A 25,327-nucleotide genomic window follows, 5' to 3' on the forward strand; every position below is an offset into this window, starting at 1 on the left:
TACATTATCGTATAGATTTCCATACATTATCGCATAGAGATTCCATACATTATCGTATAGATTCCATACATTATCGTATAGATTCCATACATTATCGTATAGATTCCATACATTATCATATAGATTCCATACATTATTGTTTGTTATATCCCTATGAAATAGTTCCTATATAAATTCTATTCCAAAAATGCCAATATATGAACTGTTCCGTCGAGCGGTCCAAAAAACTGTTAAAATCGACTGTTAAAATGTGCTGTTGGACCGGAGTGACGTCACACCTACAATTTGTGACGTCAATGCATTGTTTTGAGTCAATGGGTATAACAAAACAGTTATCGACTGGGTTTTCGGGCAAAAGATGATTTGTTGGACCCTCACACAAACTGTTGCCCTTGGCCTTCGGCCTCGGGCAACAGTTTGTCTTCGGGTGCAACAAATCATCTGTTGCCCTCAACCCCAGTCAACAACTGTATGATAGATTCCATACATTATTGTATAGTATGTTATAGATTCCGTACATTATCGAATAGATTCCATACATTATTGTATAGATTCCATACATTATCATATAGACTCCATACATTATCATATAGATTCCTTATATTATTGTATAGTATGTTAAAGATTCCATACATTATCGTATAGATTCCATACATTATCGTATAGATTCCATACATTATCGTATAGTATGTTATAGATTCCATACATTATCATATAGATTCCATACATTATCGTATAGATTCCATACATTATCGAATAGATTCCATACATTATTGTATAGATTCCATACATTATTGTATAGTATGTTATAGATTCCATACATTATCATAGAGATTCCATACATTATCGTACAGATTCCATACATTATTGTATAGTATGTTATAGATTCCGTACATTATCGTATAGATTCCATACATTATTGTATAGATTCCATACATTATTGTATAGTATGTTATAGATTCCATACATTATCATATAGATTCCATACATTATCGTACAGATTCCATACATTATTGTATAGTATGTTATAGATTCCATACATTATTGTATAGATTCCATACATTATCGTAAAGATTCCATACATTATTGTATAGTATGCTATAGATTCCATACATTATCATATAGATTCCATACATTATTGTATAGATTCCATACATTATTGTATAGTATGTTATAGATTCCATACATTATCATATAGATTCCATACATTATCGTACAGATTCCATACATTATTGTATAGTATGTTATAGATTCCGTACATTATCGAATAGATTCCATACATTATCGTATAGATTTTATACATTATTGTATAGTATGTTATAGATTCCATACATTATCATAGAGATTCCATACATTATCGTATAGATTCCATACATTATCGAATAGATTCCATACATTATCATATAGATTCCATACATTTTTATTTTGACATATAGAACCTTAAGTAAATGTATGTTTGGTTGCTGACCAGAATTAGAAACAACTTGCTGACAGCTTCAGTAATAAGCTTTATTAGAATTCTTAGCACTTTCCTTAACATAGTTAGGCTGCACTGGATGCACTAAGGAAAAGGGAGGCACATTTTAAACAATGGGCCCGACTCTCTCATCTGTTTATCAGTTTTACCACTCAATCAGGCATCCTGTTTTTAGTTACCACCCAACCAAGTATCCTGTTTTGTTACCACAGCCAGCCAAGTATCCTGTTTTGTTACCACTTAACCAGGCATCCTGTTTTGTTACCACCAAACCAAGTATCCTGTTTTGTTACCACACAGCTAAGTATCCTGTTTTGTTACCACCAACCAAGTATCCTGTTTTGTTACCCAACCAAGTATCCTGTTTTGTTACCACCCAACCAAGTATCCTGTTTTGTTACCACCCAACCAAGTATCCTGTTTTGTTACCACCCAACCAAGTATCCTGTTTTGTTACCAACCAACCGAGTATCCTGTTTTGTTACCACCCAACCGAGTATCCTGTTTTGTTACCAACCAACCAAGTATCCTGTTTTGTTACCAACCAACCAAGTATCCTGTTTTGTTACCACACAGCCAAGTATCCTGTTTTGTTACCACTTAACCAGTATCCTGTTTTGTTACCCAAGTAACTATACCAGCAAACCAAGTATCCTGTTTTGTTACCACCAACCAAGTATCCTGTTTTGTTACCACCCAACCAAGTATCCTGTTTTGTTACCACCCAACCAAGTATCCTGTTTTGTTACCACCCAACCAAGTATCCTGTTTTGTTACCACCCAACCAAGTATCCTGTTTTGTTACCAACCAACCAAGTATCCTGTTTTGTTACCACCCAACCAAGTATCCTGTTTTGTTACCACCCAACCAAGTATCCTGTTTTGTTACCACCCAACCAAGTATCCTGTTTTGTTACCACACAGCCAAGTATCCTGTTTTGTTACCACCCAACCAAGCATCCTGTTTTGTTACCACCCAACCAAGTATCCTGTTTTGTTACCACCCAACCAAGTATCCTGTTTTGTTACCACCCAACCAAGTATCCTGTTTTGTTACCACCCAACCAGCCAAGTATCCTGTTTTGTTACCACCCAACCAAGTATCCTGTTTTGTTACCACCCAACCAAGTATCCTGTTTTGTTACCACTCCAACCAAGTATCCTGTTTTGTTACCACCCAACCAAGTATCCTGTTTTGTTACCAACCCAACCAAGTATCCTGTTTTGTTACCACACAACCAAGTATCCTGTTTTGTTACCAACCAACCAAGTATCCTGTTTTGTTACCACCCAACCAAGTATCCTGTTTTGTTACCACACAACCAAGTATCCTGTTTTGTTACCACCCAACCAAGTATCCTGTTTTGTTACCACCCAACCAAGTATCCTGTTTTGTTACCACCCAACCAAGTATCCTGTTTTTGTTACCACACCAACCCATCAAGTATCCTGTTTTGTTACCAACCAACCAAGTATCCTGTTTTGTTACCAACCAACCAAGTATATCCTGTTTTGTTACCACGACAACCAAGTATCCTGTTTTTGTTACCACATCCAACCAAGTATCCTGTTTTGTTACCACACAACCAAGTATCCTGTTTTGTTACCTTTTTTGTTACCACACAACCAAGTATCCTGTTTTGTTACCACCCAACCAAGTATCCTGTTTTGTTACATCCAACCCAAGTATCCTGTTTTGTTACCACCCAACCAAGTATCCTGTTTTGTTACCACCAACCAAGTATCCTGTTTTGTTACCAAACCCAACCAAGTATCCTGTTTTGTTACCACCCATAACCCAAGTATCCTGTTTTGTTACCAACCAACCAAGTATCCTGTTTTGTTACCACACGCCAACAAGTATCCTGTTTTGTTACCACCAACAGCCAAGTATCCTGTTTTGTTACCACCACACCACCAAGTATCCTGTTTTGTTACCCACCCAACCAAGTATCCTGTTTTGTTACCACACCCACCAAGTATCCTGTTTTGTTACCACACCAACCAAGTATCCTGTTTTGTTACCACACAACCAAGTATCCTGTTTTGTTACCACAGCACCAACCAAGTATCCTGTTTTGTTACCAACACAACCAAGTATCCTGTTTTGTTACCACCCAACCAAGTATCCTGTTTTGTTACCACCCAACCAAGTATCCTGTTTTGTTACCACCCAACCAAGTATCCTGTTTTGTTACCACCCAACCAAGTATCCTGTTTTGTTACCACCCAACCAAGTATCCTGTTTTGTTACCACCCAACCAAGTATCCTGTTTTGTTACCACCCAACCAAGTATCCTGTTTTGTTACCACACAACCAAGTATCCTGTTTTGTTACCACACAACCAAGTATCCTGTTTTGTTACCACACAACCAAGTATCCTGTTTTGTTACCACACAACCAAGTATCCTGTTTTGTTACCACACAACCAAGTATCCTGTTTTGTTACCACCCAACCAAGTATCCTGTTTTGTTACCACACAACCAAGTATCCTGTTTTGTTACCACACAACCAAGTATCCTGTTTTGTACACCAACCACCAAGTATCCTGTTTTGTTACCACCCAACCAAGTATCCTGTTTTGTTACCACCACAACCAAGTATCCTGTTTTGTTACCACCCAACCAAGTATCCTGTTTTGTTACCACCAACCAAGTATCCTGTTTTGTAACCACACAGCCAAGTATCCTGTTTTGTTACCACACAACCAAGTATCCTGTTTTGTTACCACCCAACCAAGTATCCTGTTTTGTTACCACCCAACCAAGTATCCTGTTTTGTTACCACCCACCAAGTATCCTGTTTTGTTACCACCCATACCAAGTATCCTGTTTTGTTACCACCCAACCAAGTATCCTGTTTTGTTACCAGCCAACCAAGTATCCTGTTTTGTTACCACCCAACCAAGTATCCTGTTTTGTTACCACACAACCAAGTATCCTGTTTTGTTACCACACCACCAAGTATCCTGTTTTGTTACCAACCAACCAAGTATCCTGTTTTGTTACCAACCAACCAAGTATCCTGTTTTGTTACCACACAACCAAGTATCCTGTTTTGTTACCACCCAACCAAGTATCCTGTTTTGTTACCACCCAACCAAGTATCCTGTTTTGTTACCACCCAACCAAGTATCCTGTTTTGTTACCACCAACCAAGTATCCTGTTTTGTTACCACCTAACCAAGTATCCTGTTTTGTTACCACCCAACCAAGTATCCTGTTTTGTTACCACCCAACCAAGTATCCTGTTTTGTTACCACCCAACCAAGTATCCTGTTTTGTTACCACCCAACCAAGTATCCTGTTTTGTTACCACCCAACCAAGTATCCTGTTTTGTTACCACACAAGCCAAGTATCCTGTTTTGTTACCACCCAACCAAGTATCCTGTTTTGTTACCACACCAACCAAGTATCCTGTTTTGTTACCACCCAACCAAGTATCCTGTTTTGTTACCACCCAACCAAGTATCCTGTTTTGTTACCACACAACCAAGTATCCTGTTTTGTTACCACACAACCAAGTATCCTGTTTTGTTACCACCCAACCAAGTATCCTGTTTTGTTACCACCCAACCAAGTATCCTGTTTTGTTACCACCCAACCAAGTATCCTGTTTTGTTACCACCCAAGCCAAGTATCCTGTTTTGTTACCACACAACCAAGTATCCTGTTTTGTTACCACCCACCAAGTATCCTGTTTTGTTACCACCCAACCAAGTATCCTGTTTTGTTACCACCCAACCAAGTATCCTGTTTTGTTACCACCCAACCAAGTATCCTGTTTTGTTACCACCCAACCAAGTATCCTGTTTTGTTACCACCCAACCAAGTATCCTGTTTTGTTACCACACAGCCAAGTATCCTGTTTTGTTACCACCAACCAAGTATCCTGTTTTGTTACCACACAGCCAAGTATCCTGTTTTGTTACCACCAACCAAGTATCCTGTTTTGTTACCACCCAACCAAGTATCCTGTTTTGTTACCACCCAACCAAGTATCCTGTTTTGTTACCACCCAACCAAGTATCCTGTTTTGTTACCACCCAACCAAGTATCCTGTTTTGTTACCACCCAACCAAGTATCCTGTTTTGTTACCACCAACCAAGTATCCTGTTTTGTTACCACCCAACCAAGTATCCTGTTTTGTTACCAACACAACCAAGTATCCTGTTTTGTTACCACCAACCAAGTATCCTGTTTTGTTACCACCACAACCAAGTATCCTGTTTTGTTACCACCCAACCAAGTATCCTGTTTTTGTTACCACCAACCAAGTATCCTGTTTTGTTACCACCCAACCAAGTATCCTGTTTTGTTACCACCCAACCAAGTATCCTGTTTTGTTACCACCCAACCAAGTATCCTGTTTTGTTACCACCCAACCAAGTATCCTGTTTTTGTTACCACCAACCAAGTATCCTGTTTTGTTACCACCCAACCAAGTATCCTGTTTTTGTTACCACCAACCAAGTATCCTGTTTTGTTACCACCCAACCAAGTATCCTGTTTTGTTACCACCCAACCAAGTATCCTGTTTTGTTACCACCAACCAAGTATCCTGTTTTGTTACCACCCAACCAAGTATCCTGTTTTGTTACCACACAACCAAGTATCCTGTTTTGTTACCACCCAACCAAGTATCCTGTTTTGTTACCACCCAACCAAGTATCCTGTTTTGTTACCACCCAACCAAGTATCCTGTTTTGTTACCACACAACCAAGTATCCTGTTTTGTTACCACCCAACCAAGTATCCTGTTTTGTTACCACCCAACCAAGTATCCTGTTTTGTTACCACCAACCAAGTATCCTGTTTTGTTACCACCCAACCAAGTATCCTGTTTTGTTACCACACAACCAAGTATCCTGTTTTGTTACCACCAACCAAGTATCCTGTTTTGTTACCACACAACCAAGTATCCTGTTTTGTTACCACCCAACCAAGTATCCTGTTTTGTTACCACACAACCAAGTATCCTGTTTTGTTACCACCCAACCAAGTATCCTGTTTTGTTACCACCCAACCAAGTATCCTGTTTTGTTACCACCAACCAAGTATCCTGTTTTGTTACCACCCAACCAAGTATCCTGTTTTGTTACCACCACCAACCAAGTATCCTGTTTTGTTACCACCCAACCAAGTATCCTGTTTTGTTACCACACAACCAAGTATCCTGTTTTGTTACCACCCAACCAAGTATCCTGTTTTGTTACCACCCAACCAAGTATCCTGTTTTGTTACCACACAACCAAGTATCCTGTTTTGTTACCACCCAACCAAGTATCCTGTTTTGTTACCACCCAACCAAGTATCCTGTTTTGTTACCACCCAACCAAGTATCCTGTTTTGTTACCACCCACCAACCAAGTATCCTGTTTTGTTACCACCCAACCAAGTATCCTGTTTTGTTACCACCCAACCAAGTATCCTGTTTTGTTACCACCCAACCAAGTATCCTGTTTTGTTACCACCAACCAAGTATCCTGTTTTGTTACCACCCAACCAAGTATCCTGTTTTGTTACCACCCAACCAAGTATCCTGTTTTGTTACCACACCAACCAAGTATCCTGTTTTGTTACCACCCAACCAAGTATCCTGTTTTGTTACCACCAACCAAGTATCCTGTTTTGTTACCACCCAACCAAGTATCCTGTTTTGTTACCACCCAACCAAGTATCCTGTCGATCCTGTTTTGTTACCACCCAACCAAGTATCCTGTTTTGTTACCACCCAACCAAGTATCCTGTTTTGTTACCACCCAACCAAGTATCCTGTTTTGTTACCACCCAACCAAGTATCCTGTTTTGTTACCACACAACCAAGTATCCTGTTTTGTTACCACACAGCCAAGTATCCTGTTTTGTTACCACCCAACCAAGTCTCCTGTTTTGTTACCACTTAACCAAGTATCCTGTTTTGTTACCACACAGCCAAGTATCCTGTTTTGTTACCACTTAACCAAGTATCCTGTTTTGTTACCACCCAACCAAGTATCCTGTTTTGTTACCACTCAACCAAGTATCCTGTTTTGTTACCACCCAACCAAGTATCCTGTTTTGTTACCACCCAACCAAGTATCCTGTTTTGTTACCACCAACCAAGTATCCTGTTTTGTTACCACCAACCAAGTATCCTGTTTTGTTACCACCAACCAAGTATCCTGTTTTGTTACCACCACACCAAGTATCCTGTTTTGTTACCACCCAACCAAGTATCCTGTTTTGTTACCACCCAACCAAGTATCCTGTTTTGTTACCACCCAACCAAGTATCCTGTTTTGTTACCACCCAACCAAGTATCCTGTTTTGTTACCACACAACCAAGTATCCTGTTTTGTTACCACCCAACCAAGTATCCTGTTTTGTTACCCCCAACCAAGTATCCTGTTTTGTTACCCCAACCAAGTATCCTGTTTTGTTACCACCCAACCAAGTATCCTGTTTTGTTACCACACAGCCAAGTATCCTGTTTTGTTACCACCAACCAAGTATCTGTTTTGTTTTGTTACCACCCAACCAAGTATCCTGTTTTGTTACCACCCAGCCAAGTATCCTGTTTTGTTACCACCCAACCAAGTATCCTGTTTTGTTACCACCCAACCAAGTATCCTGTTTTGTTACCACCCAACCAAGTATCCTGTTTTGTTACCACCCAACCAAGTATCCTGTTTTGTTACCACACCAACCAAGTATCCTGTTTTGTTACCACCCAACCAAGTATCCTGTTTTGTTACCACCCAACCAAGTATCCTGTTTTGTTACCACCCAACCAAGTATCCTGTTTTGTTACCACCCAACCAAGTATCCTGTTTTGTTACCACCCAACCAAGTATCCTGTTTTGTTACCACCCAACCAAGTATCCTGTTTTGTTACCACCAACCAAGTATCCTGTTTTGTTACCACCAACCAAGTATCCTGTTTTGTTACCACCCAACCAAGTATCCTGTTTTGTTACCACCCACAGCCAAGTATCCTGTTTTGTTACCACACAACCAAGTATCCTGTTTTGTTACCACCCAACCAAGTATCCTGTTTTGTTACCACACAACCAAGTATCCTGTTTTGTTACCACACAACCAAGTATCCTGTTTTGTTACCACCCAACCAAGTATCCTGTTTTGTTACCACCCAACCAAGTATCCTGTTTTGTTACCACCCAGCCAAGTATCCTGTTTTGTTACCACCCAACCAAGTATCCTGTTTTGTTACCACCCAACCAAGTATCCTGTTTTGTTACCACCCAACCAAGTATCCTGTTTTGTTACCACACAACCAAGTATCCTGTTTTGTTACCACACAACCAAGTATCCTGTTTTGTTACAACACAACCAAGTATCCTGTTTTGTTACCACCCAACCAAGTATCCTGTTTTGTTACCACCCAACCAAGTATCCTGTTTTGTTACCACCCAACCAAGTATCCTGTTTTGTTACCACCCAACCAAGTATCCTGTTTTGTTACCACCCAACCAAGTATCCTGTTTTGTTACCACACAACCAAGTATCCTGTTTTGTTACCACCCAACCAAGTATCCTGTTTTGTTACCACCCAACCAAGTATCCTGTTTTGTTACCACCCAACCAAGTATCCTGTTTTGTTACCACCCAACCAAGTATCCTGTTTTGTTACCACCCAACCAAGTATCCTGTTTTGTTACCACCCAACCAAGTATCCTGTTTTGTTACCACCCAACCAAGTATCCTGTTTTGTTACCACCCAACCAAGTATCCTGTTTTGTTACCACACAACCAAGCATCCTGTTTTGTTACCATGCAACCAAGTATCCTGTTTTGTTACCACTCAACCAAGTATCCTGTTTTGTTACCACCCAACCAAGTATCCTGTTTTGTTACCACCCAACCAAGTATCCTGTTTTGTTACCACCCAACCAAGTATCCTGTTTTGTTACCACCCAACCAAGTATCCTGTTTTGTTACCCACTAACCAAGTATCCTGTTTTGTTACCACTCAACCAAGTATCCTGTTTTGTTACCACAACCAAGTATCCTGTTTTGTTACCACTCAACCAAGCATCCTGTTTTGTTACCACAACCAAGTATCCTGTTTTGTTACCACCAACCAAGTATCCTGTTTTTACCACCAACCAAGTATCCTGTTTTGTTTACCACTCAACCAAGTATCCTGTTTTGTTACCACCAACCAAATATCCTGTTTTGTTACCACTTAACCAAGTATCCTGTTTTGTTACCACTCAACCAAGTATCCTGTTTTGTTACCACACAACCAAGTATCCTGTTTTGTTACCACACAACCAAGTATCCTGTTTTGTTACCACCCAACCAAGTATCCTGTTTTGTTACCACACAACCAAGTATCCTGTTTTGTTACCACTAACCAAGTATCCTGTTTTGTTACACCACACACCAAGTATCCTGTTTTGTTACCACACAACCAAGTATCCTGTTTTGTTACCACCCAACCAAGTATCCTGTTTTGTTACCACCCAACCAAGTATCCTGTTTTGTTACCACCCAACCAAGTATCCTGTTTTGTTACCACCCAACCAAGTATCCTGTTTTGTTACCACACAACCAAGTATCCTGTTTTGTTACCACACAACCAAGTATCCTGTTTTGTTACCACTCAACCAAGTATCCTGTTTTGTTACCACACAACCAAGTATCCTGTTTTGTTACCACCCAACCAAGTATCCTGTTTTGTTACCACACAGCCAAGTATCCTGTTTTGTTACCACCAGCCAAGTATCCTGTTTTGTTACCACACAACCAAGTATCCTGTTTTGTTACCACCCAACCAAGTATCCTGTTTTGTTACCACCCAACCAAGTATCCTGTTTTGTTACCACACAGCCAAGTATCCTGTTTTGTTACCACACACACCAACTATCCTGTTTTGTTACCACACAACCAACTATCCTGTTTTGTTACCACACAGCCAATATCCTGTTTTGTTACCACACAACCAAGTATCCTGTTTTGTTACCACACAGCCAACTATCCTGTTTTGTTACCACACAACCAAGTATCCTGTTTTGTTACCACACAGCCAAGTATCCTGTTTTGTTACCACCCAACCAAGTATCCTGTTTTGTTACCACCAACCAAGTATCCTGTTTTGTTACCACCAACCAAGTATCCTGTTTTGTTACCACCCAACCAAGTATCCTGTTTTGTTACACCCAACCAAGTATCCTGTTTTGTTACCACACAGCCAAGTATCCTGTTTTGTTACCACCCAACCAAGTATCCTGTTTTGTTACCACCCAACCAAGTATCCTGTTTTGTTACCACCAACCAAGTATCCTGTTTTGTTACCACACCAACCAAGTATCCTGTTTTGTTACCACCAACCAAGTATCCTGTTTTGTTACCACCCAACCAAGTATCCTGTTTTGTTACCACCCAACCAAGTATCCTGTTTTGTTACCACCAACCAAGTATCCTGTTTTGTTACCACCCAACCAAGTATCCTGTTTTGTTACCACCCAACCAAGTATCCTGTTTTGTACCACCAACCAGTATCCTGTTTTGTTACCACCCAACCAAGTATCCTGTTTTGTTACCACACAGCCAAGTATCCTGTTTTGTTACCACTTAACCAAGCATCCTGTTTTGTTACCACTTAACCAAGCATCCTGTTTTGTTACCACCCAACCAAGTATCCTGTTTTGTTACCAACCAACCAAGTATCCTGTTTTGTTACCACCCAACCAAGATCCTTTTGTTACATCTGTTTTGTTACCACCTAACCAAGTCCACTGTTTTGTTACCATGCAATCACGCATCATGTTTTGTTCGTAGAAAGGAAATCAGTATTTTTTTCCTCTAGTGTTACAAAACATCAGACTTGTTGTGTCAATATAATTCATCTTGTGTCATTCCTTCAAAATGTTACTGTAACCGAAAATGTTACTGGAACTCAAAATGTTACTGAAACCCAAAATGTTACAGAAACCCAAAATGTTACAGAAACCCAAAATGTTACAGAAACCCAAAATGTTACAGAAACCCAAAATGTTACAGAAACCCAAAACGTTACAGAAACCCAAAATGTTACAGAAACCCAAAACGTTACTGAAACCCAAAATGTTACAGAAACCCAAAATGTTACAGAAACCCAAAATGTTACTGAAATTCAAAATGCCTCTCTAAAGTTATAATTAGGACTGTAACAACCTACCATTTAAGTTCATTGTTTTTCCTTAATGGCTTTACAAAATTGCTATAAACATAAAATGCTTCTGTATAAGTTGTAATAATATCTAATAATATCCATAAAAAGGTGTGCAACTACAGTTATAAGATTAACCTGGCAACTGCCCCAGGTATGGGATTCAAACTTGTGACCCAGAGGTGAAGGGCTTGTGGTAATATGTTGAGAAATCTGAATACTTGGCCACCTCAGCCCCACTGATAGATTATTATACTGATGATGGCTATTTTTTTTACCTAAATATTAAAAGTAGAATTATTTTGAATGAAAATGATAATATTTGTTTCTCAGCAATGTTTTGCCCTGTACTGCCCAATGACCTATATACGTACACGCTGTCACCCACTGCTGACCTCAACTGTTTACTTTTCATTATCAATGTGAAATTAAAAATAAATACAAGTAGTGGGATATCACCATGTAAGTGATTACAACTTCCTTCCCTTCATTGTGTGGAGAGCCCAGGCAGACAGGGTGAGGTAAACCCAGACCTGTCAAGCAGGACAGCCAATCAGAACACACGATACTCCCAGGAAGCGGGTAATTAGCCAATCAGATATCTGATACTCGAGAGAAACATTTAATGGAAGAGAACTTAAATATTCTAATATTACTTTGATACTTGTGAACAATCCTTCTTGTGGATCCGATATCAAATCATGATACTTTTCTACTTTTTAAAATAAAATACATAACGGTTGGGAATGTAATGTCTAATCCTTTACGTAACATGGTTACTAATTATCTTGTAACTAACACAAAGTAATTACTTGTGGAACTTCATTGAATCTAGGTGAGTTTTGAATATTGTTTGGTTGTACAGAAGAAATTTGGACAGTGCTACAGGTATACTTCACTTAAAGGACTGCAAGTTCATTGGTTTCTATTGAGACCAAGATATCAAAAGAGGGATTACAAGGCCAGGATAACAGAGAGGCAGGGATAACAGGCCAAACAGAGATGTGCTTTTGGCAGTTCTGTATTGGATCAAACTTCATTGGACGTCCAGGTACAATAGTTGATAATAATGAGGCTATTGAAAACCAACCAAGTGTTGCTGGGTAAACTCCCACATCTATACAGACCCTGATCACAGTTTTGGATGGTAATAATGGCCAATCGAGTGTCATCCGAGTGCAAACGTGGCTTTTGACAATTCAATGAGATAGAATTTTACGTTAACACTCGCTCCAATACTTTCGCAGCAAACCGAGTCTAGGTTGGGTTTGTCATATTTGGAAGACACAGGTGTAGGCCGCTTTTCAACAGTCTATTCAAATAGATGTCAAACAAGTCATACACACAGGATAATAAGAAATCAAAATGAAAGAATAAAAACATATTGGATGTAGTTCTCTCACCAATCCTCACTGAGTCTGATTCAGCTGAAGGAAAATTGCATGAAAATTATTATTACTAAGTTTTTCATTGGAGGAATCCCCACAGTGTATAGTTATTAACAGGGATGATGGAGTCCCGGGGAGGCAGTAATTACATTGATTGTCCCTATGAACTTGATCTCTATCCTGACAGATGGAAAAATATCACAGACTTCCATCACTTACAAGGCTAATGTTAGGATTTCAGAAATCAACTATACCTTCTTATCCCTTATCCAAGGCTACAAGGTCCTTTATATTAGCATCCTGTAGAAAAAAGGGTTTAAGGGGAGGGACAGAATAAGGGGCACTACCTGGTCAATCTTAGGGGTTTAAGGGGAAGGTAAGGGAGCACTACCTGATCAATCATAGGGGTTTAAGGGGAGGGGTAAGGGGGCACTACCTGGTCAATCTTAGGGGTTTAAGGGGAGGCATAAGAAGGCACTACCTGGTCAATCTTTGGGGTTTAAGGGGAAGGTAAGGGAGCACTTCCTGGTCAATCATAGGGGTTTAAGGGGAGGGGTAAGGGGGCACTACCTGGTCAATCATAGGGGTTTAAGGGGAGGGGTAAGGGGGCACTACCTGGTCAATCTTAGGGGTTTAAGGGGAGGCATAAGAAGGCACTACCTGGTCAATCTTAGGGGTTAAAGGGGAAGGTAAGGGAGCAATACCTGGTTAATCATAGGGGTTTAAGGGGAGGGGTAAGGGGGCACTACCTGGTCAATCATAGGGGTTTAAGGGGAGGGTAAGGGAGCACTACCTGGTCAATCATAGGGGTTTAAGGGGAGGGATAAGTGGGCACTACCTGGTCAATCATAGCGGTTTAAGGGGAGGGATAAGTGGGCACTACCTGGTCAATCATAGGGGTTTAAGGGGAGGGTAAGGAAGCACTACCTGGTCAATCATAGGGGTTTAAGGGGAGGGATAAGTGGGCACTACCTGGTCAATCATAAGGGTTTAAGGGGAGGGATAAGGGGGCACTACCTGGTCAATCATAGGGGTTTAAGGGGAGGGTAAGGGGGCACTACTTGGTCAATCATAGCGGTTTAAGGGGAGGGATAAGTGGGCACTACCTGGTTTTATAGGATTTGTTAACTCTGTATAAAATCTTACTTTACACACTCATCAACTAAGTTTGTAGGCATACCAATGTTTTTTTAATTTTGAGACCTTTTAATTACCTCTCTCAAATGAAGTTAATTGTACATGTATATATACAAAATCTCCCCCAAAAGATGAAGGAAACTACGGGTGAGATGTCATGGTTATCGGACAGGTCAGAGGTCATAGTTATCGGGCATTGTTTGAGTGCAGTACGATGAGCCATACTTGGGTTGACATGAAGTAAATATATAACTTCCCCATTGAAATCCATTTGTTGAGTGAATATTATAAAAGGAAAAGTCAAAGACTTGTAAACTAGGACTTACATAGCGACCTACATTTAAAGAATTCTCAAGAATCTTGTTTTCATCAATGAATAAACAGATACTCCAGTTCTGGAGACCAAAGCACATCATGCCTTTTATAATTGATTATGTAGACAATCTAATGATCAGATGATGCAAGACAAGGTTTTTCTCAAGATGCTTGTTTTCATAAATGATTTTTTTTTTAGCCTTGAGAGTGAGTTTTGTGACACTTCAAAATATTATTATACTGACAGTTTGACCCCCTTCCTCCTCATCTGGGTTCCATCTTTATCAAGACCTTCTATACAATACATTGTACAAACTTTACGTCCTCCCTCTCAGAACTTCAATATCCACTTGAAGGGTCACCATTAGAGCAGCCACCAATTTCACCACCCCGCTCATCTCTCACATTATAAAAGTGCTTTCTCTTATCATTCACAGTGCTTATGTGGCCCTACAATTTACAGATCGGATGGATAAATCTGACACTTAAGGGGGTATGTAACATCACTCATATCTCTTTCACAAAAGAGTTCTACTAAAATCCCTATAATGCCAGAAATAAATAAAAATTTGGATGCAATTGAACCAGGATTAATCTGAGTGTTGTATAATTAAGAATATACTCTGAAATAAAACCACAGTGCTTCTTTTTTATCCTCTAAATCGAGGGAGGTAATTCTAGTAACAAGGAGCCATAAATGGGTGGCACTATCCCCCGCGCCCCGCAGTTGGTATACATAAAACCCCAAATTACATCAAGGTCAAAGTAACAATTATTCAAGTATGACTTTAAATGTATGCAAGTATTGTAAAACTGAAAAAAAAAATAACAGCAGGTAACAAAAAGAAACCGTAATTTAGTACTTTTGAATGAGTTTCCATGGTAACAAAAAAATTCCAAAAATTGAAGGTCCTCAACAGCAAATGGCACAACTAGGGCACCTGTCTGATATATAGTACTTTTGAATGAGTTTCCATGGTAACAAAAAAATTCCAAAAATTGAAGGTCCTCAACAGCAAATGGCACAACTAGGGCACCTGTCTGATATATACAGAAAGTTTCATGGAGCTGTGTTGAATGGTTTTTGAGTTATAGCCCGGAAAAGAATCTCGAACAGACGGACAGACGGAGCCCAATATAATATTCCCACAACGTGTTTCGCAGGGGATAATATGGTGTATTGATTACTAGATAATGTTTGTAATAGATTATGGGATCAACTCATTAACACCAAATACTCACTGCATTAAGTAGCATATACCCTCTTAACATGTCATCTGAAGACGGAAGTCTGCTTACCTTTAAACAATAGGGCTATTTTCCTTCATCTATCTTAATTAATTTTCAGTGAGTTTATGAGCTAATGTTTCACTTTAAAAAATAATAACAGTTAAGATTCAACAGGAAAAAATTGATAAAAATTTCATAAATGAACAACAAATTGTATGTGCACATGCAGTACTGTATTAACGTGTCAAATATGTAATCTAGTATATCCCAGAGGATGAACTGAGTTTTATATTGCTGACAAATTTTGAAATGAAGCAGGATGTTTGTATAAGTTGTTATAATTAGTCAAATTGCTGACAAGGTTAACTGGATATCTGACTTCTGCATAATACACAGCTGTGATTTGATTGGCTGTCAGGGATATATGTTACCATGGCAACCTTGACTGACAATGGCTCCATACTTCAGTTTTTTGTCAAGAGATGACAGCTAGGAACTTTACACAAGTCAGATGTGCCAGATAGCATATTAGGGCTGCTCACAGTCTCCAAATATTTACAACTTTAATCTGGGCTCCCACATCTCTGAAATTTTCATCATTTTCAACAGTTCTACATTTTAAACAGGTTATAATCCAACCAACATACAGTGGTCCAAATGGTGTCACATTAGACAGGTTACAATCCAACCAACATACAGTGGTCCAAATGGTGTCACATTAGACAGGTTACAATCCAACCAACATACAGTGGTCCAAATGGTGTCACATTAGACAGGTTACAATCCAACCAACATACAGTGGTCCAAATGGTGTCGGATTAGACAGGTTACAATCCAACCAACATACAGTGGTCCAAATGGTGTCGGATTAGACAGGTTACAATCCAACCAACATACAGTGGTCCAAATGGTGTCGGATTAGACAGGTTACAATCCAACCAACATACAGTGGTCCAAATGGTGTCAGATTAGACAGGTTACAATCCAACCAACATACAGTGGTCCAAATGGTGTCGGATTAGACAGGTTACAATCCAACCAACATACAGTGGTCCAAATGGTGTCGGATTAGACAGGTTACAATCCAACTAACATACAGTGGTCCAAATGGTGTCGGATTAGACAGGTTACAATCCAACCAACATACAGTGGTCCAAATGGTGTCGGATTAGACAGGTTACAATCCAACCAACATACAGTGGTCCAAATGGTGTCGGATTAGACAGGTTACAATCCAACCACCATACATTGGTCCAAATGGTGTCATTAACGGTACATGGTCCAAATGGTGTCACATTAGACAGGTTACAATCCAACCAAACATACAGTGGTCCAAATGGTGTCACATTAGACAGGTTACAATCCAACCAACATACAGTGGTCCAAATGGTGTCACATTAGACAGGTTACAATCCAACCAACATACAGTGGTCCAAATGGTGTCACATTAGACAGGTTACAATCCAACCAACATACAGTGGTCCAAATGGTGTCGGATTAGACAGGTTACAATCCAACCAACATACAGTGGTCCAAATGGTGTCATATTAGACAGGTTACAATCCAACTAACATACATTGGTCCAAATGGTGTCGGATTAGACAGGTTACAATCCAACCAACATACAGTGGTCCAAATGGTGTCACATTAGACAGGTTACAATCCAACCAACATACAGTGGTCCAAATGGTGTCGGATTAGACAGGTTACAATCCAACCAACATACAGTGGTCCAAATGGTGTCGGATTAGACAGGTTAAGTTAACCAATACATTGTATGAAATATTTTCAGATATAACATTTTTTCTTTTACCTTTAATAAATTATGGGATGGGATTATAACAAACCTTAAGATAAACATCTTACCTACTTCTGTGTAGAAATATATCTCTAGATTTCTCTTTAGCAAAATGTCTTTAATTTCTAACTTCTCTTTCTACCATGTACTTCAAAGGACTACTACTTTTCCAATTGAAAATTTTGAAGAGTCGCAAAAATTATTAACTTACAGTTCTATAATACTTATACACATATCATCACCTTTTAAACAATTTAATTGAAGTGAATTAAATGTTAATTTTCTAACGCCGGTTGTATTATGTTTCCCATCGTCGTTACCATGCGAAAGTTAATTATCATTTCACCATATGGTAAAACAGCAAAATGAATCTTAATTCATACGATTAGGCAGGAAAATTTGTATTTGTTTGGTAATGTAACCGTATCTTAGGCCATCAAAATAAATCATCATAATAAATTTTCATTTAATAATATTATTTTTAGGAAACTTAACTGTTTTGTTTCGGAGAGGATGTGGCCCTTTAACAAAAAACTTCTAAAATATCTAAAACAGTGATTAAACATGATAGCTGATTTACTTGCACCAACATAGCTCACTGGTCCACAGCTATATCCAAGCTATAGAGTAATGTGACATGTTTTCACTCCAACCATGCCTGACATTTATGTTGTGTGTAGTGTAGATTTGTCTGCAACCTAGATAAGATTATCTCCCCTTAATGCCAATTAAAACTCCTTTCCAGTGCTTAATTGACAGTTAAAACCACTGCTCCCGTGACCCTTAAAACCACTGCTCCATTGACCCCATAAATCTATTTTCTCAATCTGGTCACTCACCCTATAAACCTCACCTCACTACATGTCCTTTGACCTACAGACAGGATGCTCCGATTTATCATAGAATTATCTCCCCTTACCTACTGGTCTGCAGATCATTTTGTCAGAAAACAAAATTAGGCTCTATGTACCAGCCCTGACAATATCCCTTCATTAGAAAATCACAGATTTTGTTCACCTTTTTTCAGTAATTAGCCCATGTTTCCAATAATATTGTGTTGCTCCTATCTAAGTACTACTCCTGAGATTAAATGCCTCTTTTATGATCATTAGCAACAATAAAAGGAGCCCAAATTTATGCTGCACTCCTTGAACTGATAACAAAACAAATATGGTATATGTTTGTCCCTTTAATCAAGTCTGACCTCTGATAAAACCCAGAGATCAAGGTTCTGGGAGTTACTCCTTCATTCCTCTAACTAGTTGACACTGGCCATAAGACCAGTCAAGGGGCCAGTCAAGGGGCCATCAATCACACAGAGTAGACCCACCATCAACTTGTCACAGGCTGAGGTGAATAACATATAAAAAGCTCATCTTGATTCCAGAGTAGGCAAATTACAGCACATAATAATTGGGTTTTTTTTTTCAAATTGTATGTGTAGACTTCATTTTTTATTAATTTGAGTTGGTTCATCAGTGGTAAAGTTGCATTATAGTATCAACCCTTCGTTAGATGTGGTAACAAGTCTATATATATAAGTATCAACCCTTTGTCAGAGTGGTAACAAGTCTATATATAGTATCAACCCTTTGTCAGAGTGGTAACAAGTCTATATATAGTATCAACCCTTTGTTAGAGTGGTAACAAGTCTATATATAGTATCAAACCTTTGTTAGAGTGGTAACAAGTCTATATATAGTATCAAACCTTTGTCAGAGTGGTAACAAGTCTATATATAGTACAAGAGATCCCAGAGGGATCTTGGCGCCCACCTAAGAACGATCTTTGTCTGACAAAGGAAAGAGGGATCTTTTCTCTGCTTTTCAAGCTTTTACTACATATTACTACACATGAAATTTCAAAAAGATCCTTTGACTGCTTTCTGAGGTATATAACAGTAACAAACTTCAATTATCAAAATCCTAGATGGCTACCTGTTGGCCATCTTGTTCACCGATCGGTCCTAAAATGCAATATGCACAACTAGGATCCTAGAAGAACCTGCACATACAATTTGAGACAGATCCCTTCAGTACATTCTTATACATAGCGGAAAAAAACATCAAATGTCAAAATCCAAGATGGCGTCCTGTCGGCCATCTTGTTCACTGATCGGTACCAAAATGCAATATGCATAACCATGGACCTAGGGGAACTGTTGTAACGGATCACTAAACAAAAACAACTATTCATAGAGGTAGAGTGTCAAGCCTTATCTTGACCCAGTGGGATGTCTGACCTAGCTGACCATCATGATGCTGGCACAGTATGACACTTCCCTTCACAACCCAAATCACAAGCACTTACATAATATACCTGGCTAACAGGATTTACACTACTACACTTACTGACAACGACAACTGTATAGTTAGATGTCAGTGTGACCAGGTGTCAGTATAGTCAGGTTTTTATTGATAAGAAAACATTGGTACTTACTGACAACGACAACTGTATAGTTAGATGTCAGTGTGACCAGGTGTCAGTATAGTCAGGTTTTTATTGATAAGAAAACATTGGTACTTACTGACAACGACAACTGTATAGTTAGATGTCAGTGTGACCAGGTGTCAGTATAGTCAGGTTTTTATTGATAAGAAAACATTGGTACTTACTGACAACGACAACTGTATAGTTAGATGTCAGTGTGACCAGGTGTCAGTATATGTCAGGTTTTTATTGATAAGAAAACATTGGTACTTACTGACAACGACAACTGTATAGTTAGATGTCAGTGTGACCAGGTGTCAGTATAGTCAGGTTTTTATTGATAAGAAAACATTGGTACTTACTGACAACGACAACTGTATAGTTAGATGTCAGTGTGACCAGGTGTCAGTATAGTCAGGTTTTTATTGATAAGAAAACATTGGTACTTACTGACAACGACAACTGTATAGTTAGATGTCAGTGTGACCAGGTGTCAGTATAGTCAGGTTTTTATTGATAAGAAAACATTGGTACTTACTGACAACGACAACTGTATAATTAGATGTCAGTGTGACCAGGTGTCAGTATAGTCAGGTTTTTATTGATAAGAAAACATTGGTACTTACTGACAACGACAACTGTATAGTTAGATGTCAGTGTGACCAGGTGTCAGTATAGTCAGGTTTTTATTGATAAGAAAACATTGGTACTTACTGACAACGACAACTGTATAGTTAGATGTCAGTGTGACCAGGTGTCAGTATAGTCAGGTTTTTATTGATAATAAGAAAACATTGGTACTTACTGACAACGACAACTGTATAGTTAGATGTCAGTGTGACCAGGTGTCAGTATAGTCAGGTTTTTATTGATAAGAAAACATTGGTACTTACTGACAACGACAACTGTATAGTTAGATGTCAGTGTGACCAGGTGTCAGTATAGTCAGGTTTTTATTGATAAGAAAACATTGGTACTTACTGACAACGACAACTGTATAGTTAGATGTCAGTGTGACCAGGTGTCAGTATAGTCAGGTTTTTATTGATAAGAAAACATTGGTACTTACTGACAACGACAACTGTATAGTTAGATGTCAGTGTGACCAGGTGTCAGTATAGTCAGGTTTTTATTGATAAGAAAACATTGGTACTTACTGACAACGACAACTGTATAGTTCACATGGATGCTGCCGAATCCATTAACAGCTTTGCACACAAAACTTCCTCCATCTTCAAGAATAATATCACGAATCCTTAAGGATCCGTCACGTAGGACATGATATCTATCCCATAATACATTTATATCCTGTCCATCTTTTAACCACTGAATCATAGGTGCTGGTTCACCTTCCACCGGACACTTTATCTTCTTTGTCTGTTTTACTTTCAGAACATAACGAAAATGGGCCTTATCTGTCAGTCTTGGGGGACCTGAAACAAACAAATAAATAAATAAACAAAAAAACAAACATCAAGGACATATTTGAAAGGTCAATTTTCTGGTATGTTCCATATTAAAGTTACATGGTTGTTTTCATAATAACAAACTATGTTGGACGAGGTATATCATTGCATCCAAAAAAACATATCAATTAGCTTGGTAGTTTGTTTACCTAACATTTTAAAATGGACCAATAAATATTCCAGCTTTATAAGTATGTAAACTACCCATTTCTATAAAAAGGCAATAGTTGATGACATTGTAAGGTATTACTTTTCAAAGTGTTTTCTGGGTTTTGTTTTTGTCTGCCATACAACAACAGTATATTGTTAAGATGGCCTGTCACAGTACAGTAATAAGATGGCTGATTTATGTAAGTGTCCGTAAGAACTTGGCGAACCTGCCAATCAGTACAACAAGCAGAATCAGCCACGTAAACAAAGCACTCCAAAAAAAACTTGATCCACATTTCTCCCATTACACACTTCATATTCTGTCAGTCTTTTTGAACAGCTCATATACTATGTAACCATATTTCTCCAAATACTTTGCTCCTGACGAAAAAAGTCTCTCTGAACGTTCTCTTACAGTTCATCACTCAGCTGTTCCTAATGAAAACAGTCTCCCTGACCGTTCTCTTACAGTTCATCACTCAGCTGTTCCTAATGAAAACAGTCTCCCTGACCGTTCTCTTGTTACAGTTCATCACTCAGCTGTTCCTAACGAAAACAGTCTCCCTGACCGTTCTCTTGTTACAGTTCATCACTCAGCTGTTCCTAATGAAAACAGTCTCCCTGACCGTTCTCTTACAGTTCATCACTCAGCTGTTCCTAATGAAAACAGTCTCCCTGACCGTTCTCTTACAGTTCATCACTCAGCTGTTCTAATGAAAACAGTCTCCCTGACCGTTCTCTTACAGTTCATCACTCAGCTGTTCCTAACGAAAACAGTCTCTCTGACCGTTCTCTTGTTACAGTTCATCACTCAGCTGTTCCTAACGAAAACAGTCTCTCTGACCGTTCTCTTACAGTTCATCACTCAGCTGTTCCTAATGAAAACAGTCTCCCTGACCGTTCTCTTGTTACAGTTCATCACTCAGCTGTTCCTAATGAAAACAGTCTCCCTGACCGTTCTCTTACAGTTCATCACTCAGCTGTTCCTAACGAAAACAGTCTCCCTGACCGTTCTCTTACAGTTCATCACTCAGCTGTTCCTAATGAAAACAGTCTCCCTGACCGTTCTCTTACAGTTCATCACTCAGCTGTTCCTAACGAAAACAGTCTCCCTGACCGTTCTCTTACAGTTCATCACTCAGCTGTTTCTAATGAAAACAGTCTCCCTGACCGTTCTCTTACAGTCCAATACAGTTCATCACTCAGCTGTTCCTAATGAAAACAGTCTCCCTGACCGTTCTCTTACAGTTCATCACTCAGCTGTTCCTAATGAAAACAGTCTCCCTGACCGTTCTCTTGTTACAGTTCATCACTCAGCTGTTCCTAATGAAAACAGTCTCCCTGACCGTTCTCTTACAGTTCATCACTCAGCTGTTCCTAATGAAAACAGTCTCCCTGACCGTTCTCTTACAGTTCATCACTCAGCTGTTCCTAATGAAAACAGTCTCCCTGACCGTTCTCTTACAGTTCATCACTCAGCTGTTTCTAATGAAAACAGTCTCCCTGACCGTTCTCTTACAGTCCAATACAGTTCATCACTCAGCTGTTCCTAATGAAAACAGTCTCCCTGACCGTTCTCTTACAGTTCATCACTCAGCTGTTTCTAATGAAAACAGTCTCCCTGACCGTTCTCTTACAGTCCAATACAGTTCATCACTCAGCTGTTCCTAATGAAAACAGTCTCCCTGACCGTTCTCTTACAGTTCATCACTCAGCTGTTTCTAACGAAAACAGTCTCCCTGACCGTTCTCTTACAGTCCATCACTCAGCTGATCAAGTTTACTGCATTTTCAGTTTTGCTTACAATTCTAAGATAAAATTTATGCGTAGAACATTACTTTCTTTGAAAATCCAATAGCTGATATACAATAATGTATATTGAGAACATTTTTAACTAATAAATTAAACCAATCTTGGAGTTTGATAGAGAAATATGTTTTTCCTACAGCCACTCTGAATAATTCCTTGTTATAATCCCCAGCCAAACCTAGATCACCAAACACGAAATTCTAAACCATACTCTATGTAAGGAATTCTAAACTAGACTGTATTTAAGGAATTTTTGGTTCACATGGAACAAATATGAAATTGCTATTTAAATTATACCATATGTTATGTACTGGAATAAACTAAGCATGTCAAAAAGTGCCCCACCACTTACTCTGTCCAGTGTTTACCTCTATAATCAGTTATACCTCATTTGACCCCTGACCCTGCCCTAGTGCAGTATGGGAATGATTATCTAAAGTGGTCTGTAAATTAAGTTTGAGTCCCCTGGGCATCACAGTAATGTATTTACCATTGTAGACAGGAACAGTATGTCTGCATCACACACTATCAACTAAAGCAATATCCTATCTTTCTTATTCACAGCTTAATTGGGTCACATTTATCTCATTCTTCCTTTGTATCAATGCATTTACTACAGAAATTTGGCTCTGAGAAACATGATAATCAATATTTCAGATTTAAATCAAATTGATTTCCCCCCCCAAAAAAAGTTATCTTATTTATTCAATATCTCAATTGATGCCAAATTTGTCTAAGACTATCCTAACACACCACAACTTGTCACATTTTGTACACTCGTTAGGATTGGCTTAAGGTGTAATTTTGTATGCATATATATCACTTCTTAAGTATAGCATGGGTGTAATAATGCTAAAATCCTGGCCACAACTCTAGAATGACCATGTGGTCAATATCAGGCCAGAATCAGACTTTGTCCTGTGATCAATATCAGTCCAGAATTAGACCTTGTCCTATGGTCAGTATCGGGCCAGAATCAGACCTTGTCCAGTAGTCAGTATCAGGCCAGAATCAGACCTTGTCTTGTGGTCAGTATCAGGCCAGAATCAGACCTTGTCTTGTGGTCAGTATCAGGCCAGAATCAGACTTTGTCCTGTGATCAATATCAGTCCAGAATTAGACCTTGTCCTATGGTCAGTATCAGGCCAGAATCAGACCTTGTCCAGTAGTCAGTATCAGGCCAGAATCAGACTTTGCGCTGTGGTCAGAATCAGGCCAGAATCAGACCTTGTCTTGTGGTCAATACCAGGCCAAAATCAGACCTTGTCTTGTGATCAATATCAGGCCAGAATCAGACTTTGTCCTCTGGTCAATATCAGGCCAGAATCAGACCTTGTCCTATGGTCAGTATCAGGCCAGAATAAGACCTTGTCCTGTGTTCAGTATCAGGCCAGAATCAGACTTTGTCCTCTGGTCAATATCAGGCCAGAATCAGACCTTGTCTTGTGGTCAGTATCAGGCCAGAATCAGATCTTGTCCTGTGGTCAATATCAGGCCAGAATCAGACCTTGTCCCATGGTCAATATCAGGCCAGAATCAGACCTTCTCCTGTGGTCAGTATCAGGCCAGAATCAGATCTTGTCCTGTGGTCAGTATCAGGCCAGAATCAGACCTTGTCCCATGGTCAATATCAGGCCAGAATCAGACCTTCTCCTGTGGTCAGTATCAGGCCAGAATCAGCCCTTGTCCTGTGGTCAATATCAGGCCAGAATCAGACCTTCTCCTGTGGTCAGTATCAGGCCAGAATCAGCCCTTGTCCTGTGGTCAATATCAGGCCAGAATCAGACCTTCTCCTGTGGTTAGTATCAGGCCAGAATCAGCCCTTGTCCTGTGGTCAATATCAGGCCAGAATCAGACCTTCTCCTGTGGTCAGTATCAGGCCAGAATCAGCCCTTGTCCTGTGGTCAATATCAGGCCAGAATCAGATCTTGACCTTCCCATGATCACATCTCTTGTTCCTCATTTATG

General features: G+C 39.3%; 1 protein-coding gene across 2 annotated transcripts in view; it reads right to left on the reverse strand.

Annotated features, from left to right (window-relative positions):
• LOC138335610 (fibroblast growth factor receptor-like 1) overlaps positions 1-25,327 on the reverse strand; it is a 153,008-nt gene that overhangs the window by 34,881 nt on the left and 92,800 nt on the right. For both annotated transcript variants that reach the window (XM_069284782.1, XM_069284781.1), the window contains exon 3: positions 21,092-21,367. In XM_069284782.1, coding sequence (XP_069140883.1) covers positions 21,092-21,367 — 276 coding nt within the window. The remainder of the gene's footprint in view (positions 1-21,091; positions 21,368-25,327) is intronic.

The sequence above is a fragment of the Argopecten irradians genome, chromosome 11, assembly GCF_041381155.1.
Source record: "Argopecten irradians isolate NY chromosome 11, Ai_NY, whole genome shotgun sequence".
In the NCBI taxonomy this organism is placed as follows: Eukaryota; Metazoa; Mollusca; class Bivalvia; order Pectinida; family Pectinidae; genus Argopecten; species Argopecten irradians.